The sequence below is a fragment of the Heterodontus francisci genome, chromosome 41 (genome assembly GCF_036365525.1).
Source record: "Heterodontus francisci isolate sHetFra1 chromosome 41, sHetFra1.hap1, whole genome shotgun sequence".
NCBI classification, from domain to species: Eukaryota; Metazoa; Chordata; class Chondrichthyes; order Heterodontiformes; family Heterodontidae; genus Heterodontus; species Heterodontus francisci.
This window is the reverse complement of record NC_090411.1, coordinates 27,770,079-27,783,584: the sequence shown is the minus strand read 5'-3', so window position 1 is coordinate 27,783,584 and position 13,506 is coordinate 27,770,079. Positions and strand designations below refer to the sequence as shown.

The 13,506-nt window shown below is 42.0% G+C and overlaps 1 protein-coding gene and 1 long non-coding RNA gene across 13 annotated transcripts in view; one reads left to right on the top strand and one right to left on the bottom strand.

The window, feature by feature from the left end:
* Window positions 1-13,506, top strand: part of LOC137353392 (carnitine O-palmitoyltransferase 1, liver isoform-like) — an 87,163-nt gene that overhangs the window by 56,947 nt on the left and 16,710 nt on the right. For all 12 annotated transcript variants that reach the window (XR_010969847.1, XR_010969846.1, XM_068019627.1 and 9 more), the window contains 3 exons: window positions 4,983-5,099; window positions 7,744-7,908; window positions 12,283-12,417. Coding sequence is in view for 10 of the 12 variants with exons in the window: in XM_068019627.1 (XP_067875728.1) it covers window positions 4,983-5,099; window positions 7,744-7,908; window positions 12,283-12,417 (417 nt within the window). In the remaining 2 variants the exon portion in view is untranslated. The remainder of the gene's footprint in view (window positions 1-4,982; window positions 5,100-7,743; window positions 7,909-12,282; window positions 12,418-13,506) is intronic.
* The window catches only part of LOC137353397 (uncharacterized), a 30,042-nt gene continuing 19,741 nt past the window's right edge, over window positions 3,206-13,506 (bottom strand). The window contains exon 4 of the long non-coding RNA XR_010969852.1: window positions 3,206-3,573. This is a non-coding gene — a long non-coding RNA (uncharacterized lncRNA). The remainder of the gene's footprint in view (window positions 3,574-13,506) is intronic.

Below are 13,506 nucleotides of genomic sequence, written 5' to 3'. Positions count from 1 at the left end.
TATCGCATGCTGCTTATGCAGTTTGGCACGCAGATAGTCCTGTGTTGTAGCTTCACCAGGCTGATACCTCATTTTGAGGTATGCCTGGTGCTGCTCTTGGCATGCCCTCCTGCACTCTTCATTGAACCAGGGTTGGTCTCCTGGCTTGATGGTAATGGTAGAGTGGGGGATATGCCGGGCCATGAGGTTACAGATTGTGGTTGAGTACAATTCTGCTGCTGCTGATGGCCCACAGCGCCTCATGGATGCCCAGTTTTGCATTGCTAGCTCTGTTCGAAATCTATCCCATTTAGCACGGTGATAGTGCCACACAACATGATGGAGGGTATCCTCAATGTGAAGGTGGGACTTCGTCTCCACAAGGACTGTGCGGTGGTCACTCCTAACAATACTGCCTTGGACAGATGCATCTGCGGCAGGCAGATTGGTGAGGACGAGGTCAAGTATGTTTTTCCCTCGTGTTGGTTCCCCCACCACCTGCCGCAGACCCAGTCTAGCAGCTATGTCCTTTCAGACTCGGCCAGCTCGGTCAGTAGTGCTGCTACCGAGCCACTCTTGGTGATGGACATTGAAGTCCCCCACCCAGAGTACATTTTGTGCCCTTGCCACCCTCAGTGCTTCCTCCAAGTGGTGTTCAACATGGAGGAGTACTGACTCATCAGCTGAGGGAGGGCGGTAGGTGGTAATCAGTAGGAGGTTACCTTGCCCATGTTTGACCTAATACCATGAGACTTCATGGGGTCCGGAGTCAATGTTGAGGACTCCCAGGGCAACTCCCTTCCTACTGTATACCACTGTGCCACCACCTCTGCTCAGGGATGGTGATGGCAGTGTCTGGGACATTGTCTGTAAGGTATGATTCGTGAGTATGACTATGTCAGGCTGTTGCTTGACTAGTCTGTGGGACAGCTTTCCCAACTTTGGCACAAGCCCCCAGATGTTAGTAAGGAGGACTTTGCAGGGCCGACAGGGTTTGCCGTTGTCATTTCCGGTGCCTCGGTCGATGCTGGGTGGTCTGTCCGGTTTCATTCCTTTTTATTGACTTTGTAGCGGTTAGGTACAATTGGGTGGCTTGCTAGGCCATTTCAGAGGGCATGTGAGAGTTAACCACATTGCTGTGGGTCTGGAGTCACACGTCAGCCAGACCAGGTAAGGACAGCAGATGTCCTTCCCTAAAGGACATTCATGAACAGATGGGTTTTTGCAACAATCGACAATGGTTTCATGGCTATCATTAGACTAGCTTTTAATTCCAGATTTATTATTAATTAAATTCAAATTCCACCTTCTGCTGTGTTGGGATTTGAACCCACGTCCCCAGCGAAATACCCTGGGTCTCTGGATTACTAGTCCAGTGATAATACCACTATGCCACCATCTACCCTACCCTACTTGCATAGGAAATCCCTGCAGGGCTGTGGGGAAAGAGCAGGGGAATGGGACTAGTTGGATAGCTCTTTCAAAGAACCAGCATAAGCATGGGCTGAATGGCCTTTTCTCTTTGCCTTATGATTCTATGATCCTTACCAAGTCTGGATCTTGGCCATTATGTGACTTAAGCAGAGCAGTTAGAGCTGGGGTTTTTGGAATGAGAGTCTTGAGTCAGAAATGTTGGATGGGACCATTCAAGTTGCCAGTGGAAAAGGAGTACAGGTGGGGTTTTGAACTTTTTCAACAATGAAAATCTGTCTGCCTTACTTAATTTATGGTGTCAAGGTGCAAAAAATTCTAACAGCAGACATTTTTTCACTAATAAAAATAATCGAATTAGAATTCACTGATTATAATTGTGCGTGAATACTCAAGGCAGTACTAAAACTTGACCTATTGCAGGTGACTTTTCCATTCTGCACAGGATAAAATGGTATCAAGTGCAAACATGCAACAGAAGCACGTCATTTTAATTGTAGCATTCAAAATACCTAAACAGCTATGCAAAACAGATTGGTATCTCAAAAGATCAACCACTTACAAGCCATTGACAGATTTAGTTTGTTCCAGTCAAGATAAAATTCAAGGAACATCTCTCATCTCACAAAATCAGCAGAAAATTGAAGGAGGTGCCTCAATAGTTTGTGTTGAATAAGTGGGTAAAACTGAGTTCAATTGAGGAGACACCTGTGTACCTAAGGGAAAGAAATAAAAGCTGAGGATGGCTGAAGTATTTCACCTTGTGCAAGAAGGACCTTGATTCTTCATCCGTCTCCAGTATTTTTCTGGTAAGTTCATTATTTTATAACTCCTCCTCTAATACTTCAGTTATTACAGTTTCAACTATTGCTATAAAATACTGAATAGCCGATTCCTGTAGCTTCTATTGTGCTCTCCTGGCCGTAATTATACTTGTATCCTTGTGGATGTAGTAACTTGTCCACCAGTAGTGATTTGTGTATTTCATGCAGAAAAATTATATCAGAAGCTGTTCTGGTTGTGTTTAAAGCAAAGCCATCAGTAAATTTCAAGGCTGCAAAGTAATCTTTTGGAGCTTTTAACACAGCCAGAGACTAACATTTCTATATCGGTCCCATAATCAGAAAAATAGAAGTCGCAATGGTATAGCGCTATATCAAAACCTCTCAGAAGGCTTCACACAGTCACTTTTGAAGTAAACTGACTCTTGTTCTGTAGGCGGAATGGATAGTGGGAACGGGACAGCAGAGGAACATCGGAAAGTGAGAAGTAAGGAATGGAAAATGTGGATAATAAAGCAGAATATTGTACATTAGGTTAGAAAGAAAATGGGACAAAATAGAAAGAAGGGAGAGGATTTCTTTGGATGTTAGCTGTAACAAAATTGTAGATGATTTTGTTGGATCTTACACATGGAGGAAATCTTCCCCTATGGTGAATAAAGTGGTTAGAACCTTCTGTTTAAAGTTACACTTAAAGAGTTTATCTCCATTAGATATGGTTTTTAATAGCAATAATAAAGCTCCTGCATCATTTGAGTAACTTTATTACCTTAATATCAGTTTTTTCAGCATCATAATGCGTGAGCTGAAAGGTTTGTTTAAATTGGCTGGCCCTAGAAGACTAGTTACTTGGAGATGTCATTGATTTATAGATTAAAGCATATGCGAATGTTCTCAGTCTACAAATCAGTTAGTTTTTTTATAAGTTCAAGCTAGGAATGTTCAAAATTTCTGCCAAATTTCACTCTTTTATTGACTGAGTAACACAAAAGCTTTTCCTCTTAATCTCCACAGATGATTCTTCCATACCTCAGTGGTTTGAAGTAAAATATTGTGCCTTCAGAGGAGATCTCTTTCCCACACGAGGAACTTGGTGTGATTGTGTAACAAAGTCCTTGCAGTGTAAAATCATTCTTAAAAATCCTGATTATACAGTTTCTTTAGTTGTTGAATAAAGCTTTGTATTGATCACTTCTTTATCCCTGTGTCGTCTTTCATTTGTCGCATTCTCATTTCATTTGCATTTTGCATAAAAGGAGTTCCAGCTTGGTAGTGCAGTATGACGCTTTGGCAGTTGAATATGTTTTGGAATGATCTGTGCTACTGACCTTTCTTTCTTTCATTCTGTGTTCCCTGCCATTGGTTCTGGTTTGTACCATGTCTGAAATTAGCAGAACTCTGCGTCAAATATATAACTTAACAGAACCACATTTTGCAACTATGAACCAAAGTAAACTAGGCCAGGATCATTTAGTAGATGAGCAATTCAGTAACGGTTGATTTTCTATTTAATTTAGGGCCTGAAGGCATTCGGTAAAGCTGTAGCTTAGTTCCACAGTTATACAATGAGAATGTGTCGAGAACTTTTTTTCCAGAAAAGGCATAACCAATATAATCTTGCGTTTAAATAAAATTTTTTAAGTAGGAAAATGTCCCAATCATAGAGAACAGTCAGGGGCTTACAGTTCTCACTGGGGGGGGAGTTAAAAATGCATGTTTTTCGAATTAAATTGATCCAAATTTCCAATCTTTCTTTAGTCTTGGTACACTATGGCTCATTGCAGATAGAAATATGCATGGAGCATCTGATGCAATTCAGTACATGCTGGTACTACCAGCAAGGTTCAGGTTGCTCTTCTTAGGAACAAAAGGTGGGGTGGGACTGGAAAATTATTGGACACTGTGGCTGTTCAGCAGGCCGGTGGGATGCTGTCAACTTTCTGCTCATTGAGTCGCCTCAAGTTTTCTTTGATGTGGGAACGTAAGAGTTTTTTGAGAGGAGGAGTTTGAGTTGAGTGCAACAGTAAGAAGTTCGTCTGCCTTGAACATGAGATTTGCATGAAAAAAAGTCTCTAGTGGACTTTGATGCTTTGCATAAGCACCTGTTATTTACAGTGAGTTTCGACAAGCTGTTAAATCACGGAGTCCAATTCTGTTCGTAACCAACATCAACACACTTTAGAGCAGGAGCCTCTGGATAGTGATTGGGCTGGAATCATGGTTGATTTTTCTTCCCTTTCCCTCCATGGCTGTAGTGCGTAAAGGTCATTAGTAGTACCCCTGCTAATGCCCTTGTTCAGATCGGCTAAACTCACATAACACCAGGGCTGAACCTGGCACCTTCTGATCTATGTAGCTCTGTACTGCTGTTACCCAATAAACTATCCGAGGACCTTGAAACAGTGGATCTTTGTTTTTGCCAAATAAATATTGTGGATGATTCAAACTGGTTGATTCTGCCAAGAGTACAATTTACAATCTGCCAGATGATTGACTAATGTCTGGATAATTAATCCAGTAATCTGTAGTCTTGTGAAAATGTTTGACTCAATTTGGGAGGGGAGAGTTAAGAGTTAGGTCAGTACCATGGGTGAATTGTTAAAGACATCTTTGTAAAATATAAGTTGTTTTATGAACTGGACACTAAAGATATTTATCTGTTAAGTACTCAAAGATTGGTTGCTCTTCTAAATAGTGTAGAACAACATATTTTCTCCTTATTTATCCTTGATTTCTGGTTATCTTTTCCCTCTCATAGCTTCCTTATTCTGCATCTTTGTTGTTCCACAGTATGCGTTGGCCACAGACTCATTCCAACTGGGATACAATGAAGAAGGTAATTGTAAAGGTGAAGCAGACACCACAGTGTTGCTGCCACAGAGACTTCAATGGGACATCCCAGACGAGGTGAGACCTTTACTTTTCTACTTCTGCTGACATTTAATTGACAATTAAATGTTTAAAACTTATCAGCAGAGCCTCCCAAACCTCCAACACTCAGGACAAGGGCAGCAGGTACATGGGGACACTACCACCTCCAACTTCCCCTCCCTAGTTGCACACCATCCTGACCTGGACATGTATCGCCATTCCTTCATCAGCGCTAGGTCAAAAATGCTGTGACTTCCAACCTGAAAACATGTGGGAGCACCTTCATCATATGGACTGCAGAGGTTCAAGAAAAAAACCCACCCCATCTTCCCAGGGCCAGCTAGTGATGAGCAATAAATGTCTGCCTTCCCAGTGACTCCCACATCCCAGGAATGTCAATACTTTCCCTCCTTTTCCCCTGAAGATTTTGGCTCCTTACTGTTCCACTGGTACTAAAGTGGAAGTGACCAGATAAGCAATCAAATGGGATCCTGCTGATACGCCGTTCCAGAGCTAATGGTTTTCCCATGTGCGAGCATGGACAGTCAAACCCTATTCTCGATTTGTCCACCATCTACATGCACACTTTCCAGCAGAGGATCATCAATAAAGATCAGGATGGGGAACTGGAACAGATTTCTTTCCCTCAGGGTGTTAAGACCAACTGCTGCTCCGAGTGAGATCATCTAACTTACAAACACTGAGGATCAAACCTGGACCTTTGTGATCTGTGTTAATGATGCAACATGTGGTATGTTTACCCTCAAAGCAATTGAGTGTGCTGGGAAGAAAATCTTAACTGTTCATATAACAAAATATTTTGCATGTAGTGTGCCCACCAGTTTTTTTTTTTGGAATGCCTGTTAATTTTCTTCCTTATTAATTTTCGACAGTTTTTCTCCTTTTAGATGTTTAGTTATCGGTTGTAAATTGCACAAAAAACTCTCCATCACACCACAACAAAACAAATCCTCACGAGCATACTAGCAAACAAGTTTCTGAGATACATTCGTACCCATGTGGCCTAGCTGCCCAGTGCCAGTGAGGCCTGGCCCTTGAAATGGAATTGACTTCCGACCAGGGCTATCAGGCAGCCAACAGACGAGGTCCGCTAGCTGGCCGCTCAGATTCTTCTGAGGAAGGGGAAAGCTACTCCAATAATTCCACTTCCATAAACCTATAGCGAACAACCTGTGGTTACAAGTCTATCACTACTAATGGTATTGGTGGGAACAATTTGAGTAGGTGAATTTAGTGTCACACACGAAAATATATCAGATGTATTAGAATTTTTTTTTTAGAACATTACAGCGCAGTACAGGCCCTTCGGCCCTCGATGTTGCGCCGACCTGTGAAACCATCTGACCTACACTATTCCATTTTCATCCATATGTCTATCCAATGACCACTTAAACGCCCTTAAAGTTGGCGAGTCTACTACTGTTGCAGGCAGGGCGTTCCACGCCCCTACTACTCTCTGAGTAAAGAAACTATCTCTGACATCTGTCCTATATCTATCACCCCTCAACTTAAAGCTATGTCCCCTCGTGTTTGCCATCACCATCCGAGGAAAAAGACTCTCACTATCCACCCTATCTAACCCTCTGATTATCTTATATGTCTCTATTAAGTCACCTCTCCTCCTCCTTCTCTCCAATGAAAGCAACCTCAAGTCCCTCAGCCTTTCCTCGTAAGACCTTCCCTCCATACCAGGCAACATCCTAGTAAATCTCCTCTGCACCTTTTCCATAGCTTCCACATCCTTCCTATAATGCGGTGACCAGAACTGCACGCAATACTCCAGGTGCGGTCTCACCAGAGTTTTTGTACAGCTGCAGCATGACCTCGTGGCTCCGAAACTCGATCCCCCTGCTAATAAAAGCTAACACACCATATGCCTTCTTAACAGCCCTATTAACCTGGGTAGCAACCTTCAGGGATTTATGCACCTGGACACCAAGATCTCTCTGTTCATCTACACTACCAAGAATCTTCCCATTAGCCCAGTGCTCTGCATTCCTGTTACTCCTTCCAAAGTGAATCACCTTGCACTTTTCCGCATTAAACTCCATTTGCCATCTCTCAGCCCAGCTCTGCAGCCTATCTATGTCCCTCTGTACCCTACAACATCCTTCGGCACTATCCACAACTCCACCGACCTTAGTGTCATCCGCAAATTTACTAACCCACCCTTCTACACCCTCTTCCAGGTCATTTATAAAAATGACAAACAGCAGTGGCCCCAAAACAGATCCTTGCGGTACACCACTAGTAACTAAACTCCAGGATGAACATTTGCCATCAACCATCACCCTCTGTCTTCTTTCAGCTAGCCAATTTCTGATCCAAAGCTCTAAATCACCTTCAACCCCATACTTCCGTATTTTCTGCAATAGCCTACCATGGGGAACCTTATCAAACGCCTTACTGAAATCCATATACACCACATCCACTGCTTTACCCTCATCCACCTGTTTGTTCACCTTCTCGAAAAACTCAATAAGGTTTGTGAGGCACGACCTACCCTTCACAAAACCATGCTGACTATCGCAAATATTGACTTAATACATTACGGGGGAAAGTAATATTTGATATTTGGGGATTAATTAACCCAGTAACAGCTCTGTTGCTGTTTCTGAGTAAACCTGATTTTTTTCTCCCCCTCTCCTCTCTCCCTCAGTGCCAAGAAGTAATCATGCATTCATTGAAGGTGGCACAGAAACTGGCTGAGGATGTTGATTTCTATGCATTCCCATTCACTAAGTTTGGCAAAGGTATGATTAAGAAATGCCGAACCAGCCCTGACGCCTTCATCCAGATCGCACTGCAGCTCGCCAACTTCAGGGTAAGTACAAAAATAGAATGTCTGGCCAGGCCAGCAATTTGCTCGCCATTGGAGATAGGGATGAGTGAAGGCAGGAAAAATGAATAAACATGAGAGTTCAAGCTGGGTCAGCTAGTTGCTGCTGCAGTTTCGAGAGGGAGCCGATGTTCGGGTGTTTCATGGCTATGGAAAGTGCTGTGGGATTACTGCTGTTTTATTTTTCTGTTTCTCTAACTTATTTGACTGAGGAAAAGGATTAGCATCTTTGTTTTATATAAAAAGGAAGAAAGTGTTTGCCATGGTTCAGAACCACATCTCTTGCATTGCAACTTAGTCAATCAGATGGCTTGCAGATCTCCTAGACAAAGAGCAACAGGAAAATGGAAAGAAGGTGCTGTACCAGCATATGAAGCTTACTCCTCTGGCCATAACTCCATTGCTGCTCTGGAGGGCATTGCTGTGAGCTTTGAGAGTCTATGTCTCCTCTAGGAACCACAGGGTATTTTGCTCTGTTAAATGCAACCTCTTAAATAGCTGATAGAGCTTAAACCATTTTTTTGTTTTGATCATTTATGGTTAATGTTTATTAGTAAAAATTTCTAATACATGTTTACGACTTGAACGTGTCACAGAAACTGAGTAGATCTGCCACAACTCTATTCCTCAACCTCAATGCACTGGCGAATTGTAGACCAGCTCGATCGAGAACACGCGCAGGAAAATGTTACTATGACATTGCTGTTGGGTGGTTTCATACATGGTACAAGTCTACTCCAGAGACTTGTAAAACCCTAGAACCTGCACCAGCTCAGTGTTCCCCAGTCAAAGCTTCCATTCTTAGGGAGTGTCACATCCTGTTGCTTATAGTTGGTAGCAAACTGCAGTCTCTCTGCAGGAATGGGTTAGGTTAGGTAGATTAAATGCCTGCTACCCGACCCGAACCTGAACAACATGTGTCGGGTTCGGGTTGCTCTTCCGGGTCTGGCTTTCGGGCTCGGGTCAGGGTCGGATACACACTAAGTATTGCTCTGCTGGAAAGTTGAATTTAGTAAATGTCAAAAGTTGAAAAGCCTACCTAAGCTGGGACTCCGGGAAGTCAAGGAGGGAAACTCTGAATCTGCGCAGTGAGCGAGTGAGCGTCTCTACGACGTCATCACGCTCATGCTGCAGCTTCCTGCAGATTCGGAATCGCACGGTAGGTAAAGGGTCGGGCTCGGGTCCGATGTGGTTCTGTCGGGTTTGGGTCGGGTTTTTTTTCCTGACCTGAGCGGGCTTTTAAGGTAGATATTGGAACTATCAAACATCCTGTCAATCAGACTAGCCAGTCCAGCATTTTTTTTTAAAGGTTTCCCAGATGACAAAGGTGTCAACTTAGTTGCATTGGACAGCAAACCTCGAGGAAATATCATGAGTAGACTGTCGTTTTCAGGACCAACAAACAAGCTACACTTTTCAGATCTCATGTTAGCAACAGTTACTACCTTCTATGTTCCTGGAAGGTCATAAAGAGAGCAAACAAAGCAGTCAAAAACAAACAAACACATTAGTGTACAAGAGGCTAAGGCACAAATAAAAATCTTACACACAAGGGTGTGTCCGAGGTGGGCTGTACCCTCATCAGTGCTGATACATCACCTGTACCAGAAGCAAACCCTATGCATAAAATAATGGGCAGACAAGTGTGAGTTACTGGTTGAAATGTACTCGAGTACATTTGGTTTGTATATAGAAAATATGGGTATGGTAACATAGTGGTTATGTTACTGGATGAGTAATCCAGAGGCTTCAGCTAATGATCCAGAGACATAAGTTCAAATCCCAGATGGGGCGTTTAAATTCAATTAATTAAAAAGCTAATTTCAGTAGTAGTGATCATGAAACTACCAGATTCTCATAAAAACCCATCTGATTCACTGATATACTTTAGGGAAGGAAATCTGCCATTCTTACCCGATCTGGCCTATACATGACTCCAGACCCACAGCAATGTGGTTGACTCTTAACTGCCCTCTGAAATGGCCGAGCAAGCCACTCAGATGTATTCAAGAACGTGGCTCACCTTGATGGGCAATAAATGCTGGCCTTGCCAGCGATGCCCACATTCCATGAATGAATTTTTAAAAACTTCACGAAGGTCCATCCCCAAAACAGTTAGGTGTGATTATGATGCATGGAGGATGCAGAGGACGAAGAAGACCCAACTTATCCTCCTTTATTCGGCATCATTCACATATGGTAGTGACATATCAAACTAATACAAATTTAAAAGAGGAGCAGCCCTTGCAGCAAAGCTACAACACTAGCTATCAGAATCTGACAAATACATTGCAGTTACATCTGTATAGTAATGTTCATTAAATGTGTACCACTGTGTGTAGCAGCCTTACATGCGCTATCAATTAGAACCTGATTGAGAGACCTAATAAACAGCTGTGGATGTGTGGAATCACCAACAACATGGACATCTTGCTTTTAACAGTGTAAAATGTACTCAACCCATCGATTTGTCTAGCTGCTGTTTAGTTTCTAATTTAACATTGATCCTGTACTACATCACAAAAATGAGCAGCTGTCTAGACTGCCAAATTGGTCTGTGCCAGACATACAGTGAAACATCGTTCCATCTGCACTCCTTGATTAAATTTCAGTTTGCAACTCACTCCCAGGTAGCTGCTGTAATTCTATGCAAAAAAAATGCCTCTCTTTAAGATTGTATTGTTCAATTTTTTTTAGTACATAAACCATTTGAACTCCTTGATTAGGTTATAGTCTGTAATCATTGCAGGACATTCATCATGTATGAGCCATCAGCATCTGCTCTATAAGATGCTAACCTGTAACTCACTGACAGATGTCCATTATTCTATGTGTAAACCATAGGTTTTCAAACTAGAGGTCCCAGATCCTAAGAGTAGGCAAGGTCATCAGATTCTGCCTGTCTGCCAAATCATATTTCTGTACTTGTTGACTCACTAGGGAGTTATTTCTGTTGCTCTATACTAATAATGTTTTTAGCAGTTATAGCAGTTACATCATTCCTTTCAGTAGCTCACTCTCAGCTATACATTATTCTACACAGAAGCCATCAGAACCCCACAATTAGATTTGTTTGCTCTTAGAATATCTTCTATTTATAATCTGTGGCTAAAGAAGAATTTGTTAAGAATCCCCACCTTTGCAAAACTTTTGATTTTTGCCTGTAACCTTTATTACTATCCTCTTTTCACATGTACATGCACTGCACACAATTTCTTTGCTCTCGCTCTCATTTTTTTCCTCCTCCTTTCATACTACCTCCAAATTTTTCTTTCTCCACAACCCTTATGTCTCTGAATCACAACACTTTGCAGTTCTCTCCCACAGTTGTCTTTTACCCTGTTTATTTTTCCCTCTCCACATCTTATTGCCCATTGCTTTATAATATCGTCCTACCTCAACTTTGTTCCAAATGTGTCTCCCTCCTGTTTTTTCTGCCTCTTCCCCCCCCCTCATCCTCCGTCTTTTGCCTCCCCCACCCATGCCCACCTTTTCTTTTTCACTACCCTTGTTTGCCTTTCTTCTCTTTCTTTTCATTCCTTAACTCACTTGCAATAAATCCCCCTTATCCTCCTTTATTCTGTCTCTTGCTGTACCCCTCTCTCTTCCTTTCACTCTACACCTCTTTCATTCTGTGTCCCACTTTTAACACTGCAGCCTTTTTAAATGAATAGAAAACATAGAAATTTCACACCTAAATGGAGCAACTTGATAATTAGCCAGTTGCGATCTGAAATGTACCCAAACCCAAGCTAATAGACACTTGTCATATTGCGAGCTGCATCGCGATTGATTGTATCCCTATGCCACTTTTGGTCATCTTTCCCAGGACTACAATAGGCTATACCGAACCTGGATCACCTATATAAGAATTGCAAACTGACAGCAAGATTTCTGTGCACCTGGAGCCTGCATCACCTTTGCACTTCCAATAGGTGAACACAGACAGAAGAAGCTAATTTTAGTACAGACACAATTAAGAGCTGGAAAGTTGGAACGGAATGACTCTGGACCAATTTAACTACTGTAAACTACTTGAACACTTTAAACTTGATTTTAACATGTCTCCCATCCAAATTCCTTGATTATACTCCAGTTTGTACATCATTATTCTATCATTCACTCTCAACTCTTCAGTTAGGTTCCAGCCTGTATTATAGATATCTATTCTTCCATTTATAAACAGTACTCTTTGTTCATTCATAATTGAAATAGGAAACAGCATTTGTTTTGCATACTGTATTTTACTTACCACATACAGCTGATAAATATACTTTTTGTGTTTTTTGTTAAAGAAATTGCTGTATGTAATAGAGGGGTACGATATTATACCCATTTTCTTTGTTTTCTTGGTTTCAGGATAAAGGTTCATTCTGCTTGACCTATGAATCCTCAATGACTCGGCTGTTCCGTGAAGGAAGGACTGAGACTGTGCGCTCATGCACAGTTGAATCCTGTAACTTTGTGACATCCATGGAGAGTGAGAAGTTTTCGGTGAGGTGGTGTACTTTAGGGGTGTGGAGGGGGGGGGGGGTGTGGAGAGGAGTATAGTTTCGCTAATTAATTAAAATGTAATTTTATTGACTTCAAACATTGGTAGAATAGGGAAAGGCTATTTCCACTGATGGTGGAAACAGTGAAGAGGAGGTCATTAATTCAAAATTGTGACAGTGAAAAGGAATGTTAGAAGTTACTTTGAGCAGAGGTGTGTTGGAGAATTCTTTATCATCGAGTATGGTTGAGGGAGAGACCATTGTATCAATTACAGAAAATAGGATAAAAATTTGAAGCAGAGCAGTGGGATTCGATTTGAATTGCACTCGCAAATAGTTGGCACAGATCTAATGGGCCGAATGGCCTCTTTCTTTTCAATGGACTCCAAGCCAGGAGATCAAAGGTTTTAATTTATGAGAAACTAATTAGTTAGATTATCTCTGTGCATAGCCAGATTGAACTGTCACTTGCTCAGAACACCCAAATTTCCAACAGCAATGATGGGGGAGGATTGCCCTGTGTTCTATATGTATCAAAGTTGTGAATGCTGTTAAATACAAAATGCATTTACAGCTTTACTACAAGTAGTAACCAGAGGAATTCTAACCATCATATGCTGAATCACTCACCCATTCAGCTGGAGCTCGGTATTTTGTGAAGAGCCTGCAAGAGGGCAACAATTGGAGAAAAACCCATATGCAGAGTGGGTCAGCATATGCAACATTAAAGTATTGGACTTCAAATTAACAGTCATTTTGCTTTTGTTTCCATTTACTCCCCTTTCTCCCAACAATAGACACTCGTGCGATATTTCAGTTTCACGGATGCCACAGGCTTCCAGTACTTTGCCCAAGTGGCTGTCTGTAATCCTAAAATAAGCAGGGTGTTTGATCCTTGGAGACATCACAGTCAAGGACAGTCTCTGATCACCTGACAATCGCACATGCAGTTCTAGCAGGGTCACTAGATATCAGGCATCTGAAACCAGCTAAGTTAGAAAAGGACAGAGAATGGCTCCCAGACCTGAAGCCTCTACCACCTAGAAGAACAAATGCTGCAGGTGCAATGGGAACACCACCACCTTCAAGT